The following is a 7705-nucleotide window of genomic DNA, read 5'->3' on the forward strand; positions in this document are numbered from 1 at the left end:
CACTTGCACTCCACTCAATCCACTTGCTGTTCAAGTGTCATTCGTCACTTGTAGCTTGGCCCACAAACACACGTGAACACAGATGCAGCTGCCTTGTACTGAATCAGACGATTGATCCATTAAGGACAACTTTGACTGCTTGGTCTGGCAGTGGCTCTCCAGGCAGAAGTCTTTCCTGTCCCCAATGGCTGGACCTTTTCAACTGGAGATGCCAAAGATTGAACCTGGGACTTCTGCATGCAAAGCAGAGGCTCCCCAACTGAAGCCCCTTGAAGGCTTCATTTTCAGGATAGAAAAATGGACTGATAGTCTAGCTTAGTATAAAGAACAAAGGAATCAGATTATTGAGTTCCGCTCCAGTATACCATTGCACATGCTACTGCTTAAGAGATTGAGGGGTCTGTACGTTGAAATGATTTGAGCTGCTATCAGTGGTTCAAGACAAGGAACACATCATTAATGACCAGCTCAAACCAGTTCAATACATACCTGCAACCTATCCTGGACATTGATACTGCTTTCGTAGATAATGGGAGGCAAATCTTTTCTTGCCCACAGACAGCCTGCAAACATTCAATGCACTTCTCAATATGGACACAAACTCTGGGACCAGGGCATGCAATAAACCAAGATGACAACCCTGTCATTATTTTCACTCCAACAACTTAATTACTACATCAGTGATACCATCTCAGGATCATTCACTTGTTCTTTCACCACCATCTATGCCCTCAAGTGCAGGTCTGGAGGACCCACTTCCAAAAGGATGTGGACGAAATCGAGAGGGCGCAGAGCAAGGAGGATGATCAGGGGTCTGGAGACTGAGCCCTACGAGGAAAGGCTGAGGGCCTTGGGAATGTTTAGTTTGGAGAAGACGAGGTTGAGGGGGGACATGATTGCTCTCTTTAAATATTTGAAAGGCTGTCATTTGGAGGAGGGCAAGGAGCTGTTCCAGTTGGCAGCAGAGGGTAGGACCTGAAGCAATGGGCTTAAATTACATGCACAAAGGTACCGGCTGGATATTAGGAAAAACTTTTTCATGGTCAGAGTAGTTCAAAGGTGGAATCAGCTGCCTAGGGAGGTGGTGAGCTCCCCTTCACTGGCAATTTTCAAGAAGAGGCTGTATGAATACTTGTCAGAGATGTTTTAGGCTGATCCTGCACTGGGCAGGGGGTTGGACTAGATGGTCTGTATGGCCCCTTCCAGCTCTGTGATTCTGTGAATGTCTTTCAGCTCCCTATATTGGACAAACAGGTCAGTCCCTTCATGAAAGAGTAAATGAATATAAATCTATCAAAAGTCACTACATTCAAAAACAGTGGGAGGACATTTTAATCTTCCAGAACATTCCATCTCTGACACCAGAGTAGCAGTTCTCAAGCAGAGAAACTACGAAGGAAAATTACTATGTGAGGTTGCTGAAATTGAGTTTATTTGCAAATTTGGTACAACAGACTCCGTTGGAATTAGTAGGGACATTGGATCCTTCTCTCACTAAAGATACCGATTTTCATACCGCAACTCTATTAATCTAATAACAGTATTATTATACCTTACACCTTTACTTTAAATACCCCTCCCACCTTCTGGCTGGATAAAACCCTACGTACTTCTTCTAAATGTATCTGAAAAAGGGATCTTTGGCTCTCAAAAGCTCATACATATTTTTTATTGTTATTTAAGTTGTGGGGTCTGCATATGTGCCAAACCCCTTTGTTAGATTTGGAATGAAGATGTTTGTCCACACGTGCCTGTTTCTTATGAGAAGACTCTTGATTTGCTGTTTTAACAGAGAAATCCTAAAATGAAATCAATTAGCTTAGACTGGAGGAGACTGGAGGTTTAGGATTTCACTATAAATCAAGGGAATGACTAGATAGGCAACTCTGCCCATTCCAACTTGTCCTCCCTACCTTGAGTTTTTGGGGGTGAGTTCTTGTTCAACTACATTTTAAATAAAAATTATACACAGACAGGGGTTTGTTAACTGAGCTGGCTACAAGTATTAATGTCAATCCTTTCCCTCCACTTTTATTCCCTAATCTAGAGCAGACATGAAATACAATGAAACCACAGTGAACGAGTTCATTCTTCAGGGATTCACCGATATCCGTATCCTTCAGCTGTTGTTCTTCAGCCTCCTCTTCTTCTCCTACCTGCTGACAATCATCGGAAACGCTGCAATCATCACCATTGCTCATATTGATCACCGACTACGGACCCCAATGTATTTTTTCCTTTGGAATTTCTCCCTCCTGGAGATCGGCTTCACCACTGCCATTGTTCCCCAAACTTTGACCCAGCTGGCAACAGGAAATAAAAAGATCTCTTATATTGGGTGCATGCTCCAGTCATTCTTGTACTTCCAACTAGGCACCTCTGAGTTCTTCCTCTTAGCTGTTATGTCCTTCGATCGCTATGTGGCCATTTGTAACCCCTTGCACTATCCAACTATCATGAACAACCGAATTTGCACCTCCTTGGTTCTGTGTTCTTGGCTTGGCAGTTTTCTTCTGATTATTGGTCCATCAATGCTTTTTCTACAGTATCCAATCTGTGGTTCAAATGTTCTTAATCATTTCTTCTGTGACAACACACCCTTGATTAAAATTCTGTGTGGTGACACACGGCTGCTACAATTCCTTGGATTTATTTCAGCTGTGTTTTCTGTGCTGGGCAGTTTGAGTATTACAATTGTGTCCTATGTCAATATCGTCAAAACCGTGATACGTATCCCCTCTGCTACGGGGAGACAAAAGGCCTTCTCTACATGTGCCTCTCACTTCATTGTGGTGTCCATTACCTATGGGAGCTGCATCTTCCTGTATATCAAACCGAATCAGAACAGTAAATTAGAGCTGGGCAAAGTGGTGGCCGTTCTCAACACGATGGTATCCCCTTTGCTCAACCCTTTCATATACTGTTTGAGGAACAAACAGGTCCAGGAGGCCTGGAGAGATGCCTTGGTAAAATTCATTGCCATTAGCAAAGGGACAGGAAAACTCTGAAAGGACAAAGAGATGCATTATATCAGGACAAAATGAATATGGAAGATGGAGACAGCATCTGTGGTCTTGCAGAAATGCTGCCTGAACAAATAAAAATGTTGGGTTGGATCCTGACTAAATTATCAATTAATTATAGACATTTCCATCCATGTTCTGAAACTTTTCTGCCTTCCCGTCACCAAAATGCTTCTCCTAAAGGAGGTGAGCAGGCTGCAAAGGGAATACAATGAGCCCATGTGGTATAGTGGTACAGTGGTTAGAGTGTCACTCTAGGATCTGGGAGACTCAAGTCTGAATGCCCACTTTGCCATGGAAGCTTGTTGGGTGATCACAACCCAAGTCACATACACTCATCCTCACCTACCTCACTGGGTTGTTTTGAGGATAAAATGGATGAGATAAGTATTATGTGAGCTGTGTTGGGTTTCCATTGGGGAGAAAGGAGGGGTATAAATGAAGTTAATTAAACAAATATTTAAGGAGGCAGAAAGGTTTGATTCCGTCAATGAAACCAAACTTTGTGTCCAACCCGTTGTATTTTACTGTACATTATAATTTGCAGTTTTTATGTTTGTATAATAGTTTTGAAGTGCCTTACTGGAACTGAGCTCTTTTCAGGCCACATTCTATGCCAAGGAACAGAAAATCCTGTGGGCGAGGGCGCATTCTTGACTGTAAATTCAGTTCATGTACCCTCTTGGTTGTCTTGGACATTCCAATCACATCATGTGAACTGAGACTCTGCCATGAATACTCTCCACAGGCTATTCTCACCATATCATGCATAGGGAAGTCGGAACTAACAAGAAAGTTGTCTTTTAGAGAAGTTCATCTGCCATTGCTAATCTTAACATTGAACCTCTCCCCGCCCAAGAAAATTCTGAGAAAATTTTATACACTGAGCAACAGCAAATCATGTCCCGCTATGGCTTTTGGAGACTGTGTGAAGTTCAATAGGAGATTCTTCAAGAGAAGTGTTTGAAAACAGCATCTGGGATTGATTTTCATTCTAAAGCATTCTTTTATCAAGATCAACTTTGCTCATCTGGTCAGGGCCTTCTGTAGATACCACCCTGCCATTGGGGAAAATCAACAGCTGTCTGTGCTTTCTCTGTGGTAGCCCCCACATTATAGAATGACCTACCTGAGGAGGCCTGGAAAGTTCCCACCTTCCTGACTTTGTGCAAACTATGCAAAAATATTCAAGAGAGCTTTCTTCCCAGATTATTGGACTGTGTTGTAAGAAGTAGCTCAGAGAGATGCGTTATTAAGGGCTACTTTGTTGTGTACTGTATGTAGATGTAGAAATGCGCCTACTAGGGAGTTTCCACATTGATTAACATGCCATGTAAATTAGTTATTCTTGCTTTAGAAAGATTTCATCTCTGTGTTTTTTCTTTATATTTGTTTTTCAGATTTCTGCTACCATGCCCTATTGAATCTCTTTCACTGAATGTCCTAACTTCTTCATGCACTATTGAACTTTGCTCAATGAATGTCCTAGCTGTTGATTACATTCTATTTTAACTTGCACTGTATCTGCCTTATATCTCAGTGAGAAAGGCAGCCAAATGATGATGATGATATAGTAAAAAAAAATTAGCTTAAGAATTTGCAGCATGCCCTTATCTCCTGACTCCCCCTCCCTAAGGGGAAAAAAGAAAAGAAAAGCTAACTAGGTCAGAGTAACAGGATATAATAATTGCCTAAACAGAAGCATTGATCTCTTGGGAATCTATAACAATCAGATCAGTATATATTAATTTCAGTTCTATGTTTATTTAAAGAGGAAGTATTTATGTGGTCTAGAGTTGTTTACACAACACAAATGTCAGTCTAGAGTTGTTTACACAACACAAATGTCAGTCTAGAGTTGTTTACACTGGATACAGCCATAATGGTGAACCTATTGAACAATTTGCAAGGTAAGTTGCCAACAGCTCTAGTTGTTTGGGGATCTGCTGAATGGTGGAACTTGACTGTATCAATGGTCGCTCTGTCTGCCATGCAGGAGGATGGAGGACTGCCCCAGAACTGAATCAAAATAGGCAGAAGACCAAAAAAAAATGCTTAATATTGCTTGAGGGTCAAGAAGCAGCTTTATCCAAGATTAAACTTTCTAGAGAACTTCATTGGGGGAGAGTTTGGCATCATTTATAAGACTATTTGTCTACCTATTTAGGAAACATTACAGTCTGCATTTTACAGGATGATTTTTAATAGGCTAGTAGGTAGATGGTCCAGTGTGGAGACTGTGAAGGGAAGAAGCTGGACTAAATATCTGTGAGATCTTCTAAGTTTGTGGTTCTGTGGTCCCATATTATACTATGGGCTCCTTTAAAGTTGCCAGCATTGCTTCAGCATTGCTCAGATGTTTCTTTGACTTCCAAGCTACTTGCCATAACTTTGTGCATGTTTCATGTATTGTCGAAGGCTTTCACGGCCGGAGAACGATGGTTGTTGGGGGTTTTCCGGGCTGTATTGCCGTGGTCTTGGCATTGTAGTTCCTGACGTTTCGCCAGCAGCTGTAGCTGGCATCTTCAGAGGTGTAGCACCAGAGGTGCTACACCTCTGAAGATGCCAGCCACAGCTGCTGGCGAAACGTCAGGAACTACAATGCCAAGACCACGGCAATACAGCCCGGAAAACCCCCAACAACCATTTGTGCATGTTTGTTTGTGTGTTTGTTTGTGTGTGTGTGTTTGAAAAAGCATCATTTTAAAGCAAAAGTCAGCAACACCCTTTTCACTTAACAGTCATTTTTAAACAATGCAGCATTGACAGCTCTGTTGCAGAGCATAATTCTTCCATGTAGAAAGGGCCAGGCCTCTCGTGTTAAAAAGATCTTGTGTAGTAGGACTGAGAAAGAATTTTTAACACTTAAACACACATGAACACAGATGAAGCTGCCTTATACTGAATCAGACCATTGATCCATTAAGGTCAACCTTGTCTGCTTGGCCTGGCAATAGCTCTCCAGGGTCTCAGATAGAGGTCTTTCCTATCACCTAGTGCCTGGTCCTTTTCAACTGGAGATGCCAAAGATTGAATCTGGGACCTTCTGTGTACAAACCCGAGGCTCCTCAACTGAGCCACAGTCCCTCCTCGTGGAGGCTTCACTTGGAGGATAACAAAATAGACTGATGGGCTGCTTCCACACACGTTGGATAATCCACTTTCAATACGCTTTAGTGAACATTTATAACTGATTTTCCGTGTGTGGAACAAAAAATCCACTTCTAAAGGATAACTAAAGTGCATTGAAAGTGCATTATTCAACGTGTGGGGAAACGGCCAAAGTCTATCTTAGTATAAAGAATGAAGGAATTGTCAGACTATGGCATCCCAGATAGCCAGAGTCTGCCTTCCTCCCTTCTGTAAGAAGCCAAGGTCTCTTGATTTCAAAAGGTTTATTTGAAAGACAGCATTCAGGCCCAGATGTCCACACTCCAGAACCAAGACGATCCTGGCTGAGCACAAGCTTTGTTAGGAATGAGATACAAAATGAAAGTTGTTACAGATCAAACCCTCTGTTCCCAGCCTCCCCGCAGAGTCCACATTGTTGGACGCTGTCCTGTGGGAAAGCTGGTTCGTCAAGGTCGACTTTGAAGGGAGCAGATAAGACGCAGCATCCTCTCCCATGGAAAGTGCGGTCATGGCACAGCTTAGACCTGGAAGGAGAGAAAGACTAACAACTACTTAAATTAACACGGTGTGACTTAGGTTCAGCTCTCATAGCATGACAGATCATGACAGGAATTAGATTACGGAGTTCAGCTCCAGGATACATGCTACTGCATAAAAGATTGTGGGGTCTGTATGTTGAACTGATTTGAGCTGGGAACTGTGTGTGACTACCAGTGGTGTTCAACACAAGGAACACATCATTAATGACCAGCTCAAACCAGTTCAAGACATCATTAATAACCTGAAACATATGCTGAACAGTAATACAGCTCTCATTGATATTTGGAGGCAAACTTTTCTTGCCCACAGACAGCCTGCCAACTTTAAACAACTCCTCACTCACAACAATGCTCTTCCCAATATGGACACAAACTCTGCAATAAACCAAGATGACAACCCTGTCGCTATTTTCACTCCAACAACGTAATTACTGCACTTAACAACACCAGCTATACCATTTCAGGATCACTCACTTGTTCTTCCACCATTATCTACACCATCAAGGGTTAGCAATGCCTTTCAGCTTCCTATATTGGACAAACAGGTCAGTCCCTTCATGAAAGAGTAAATGGATATAAATCTGATATCAAAAGTCACTACATTCAAAAACATTGGGAGGACGTTTTAATCTTCCAGAACATTCCATCGCTGACTCCAAGCAGTTCTCAAGCAGAGAAACAACAAAGGAAAATTACTATGCGAGTTTGCTGAAATTAAGTTTATTTGCAAATTTGGAACAATGGACTCGGTAGGAATTAATAGGGACATTGGATCCTTCTCTCACTAAAGATGATGATTTTCATACGCCAATTCTATTAAACTAATAACAGTATTATTATACCTTACACCTTTACTTTAAATACCCCTCCCACCTTCTGGCTGGATACATACTTCTTCTAAATGCATCTGAACAAGGGAGCTTTGATTTTTTGTTTGTTTTTATTTAAGTTGTGGTGTCTGCACATGTGCAGAAATCATTAATCTGCTTCTTCAGTTCTTCCACATCTTTT

The 7705-nt window shown here is 41.9% G+C and overlaps 1 protein-coding gene across 1 annotated transcript; it reads left to right on the forward strand.

Moving 5' to 3' along the window:
- The first annotated feature begins 2054 nt into the window (after positions 1-2054).
- On the forward strand, positions 2055-3008 carry LOC129339838 (olfactory receptor 49-like). The gene has a single exon (XM_054994414.1). The coding sequence runs from the start codon at positions 2055-2057 to the stop codon at positions 3006-3008; it is 954 nt and encodes a 317-aa protein (XP_054850389.1).
- Positions 3009-7705: the final 4697 nt, after the last annotated feature.

The sequence above is a fragment of the Eublepharis macularius genome, chromosome 12, assembly GCF_028583425.1.
Source record: "Eublepharis macularius isolate TG4126 chromosome 12, MPM_Emac_v1.0, whole genome shotgun sequence".
NCBI lineage: Eukaryota > Metazoa > Chordata > Lepidosauria > Squamata > Eublepharidae > Eublepharis > Eublepharis macularius.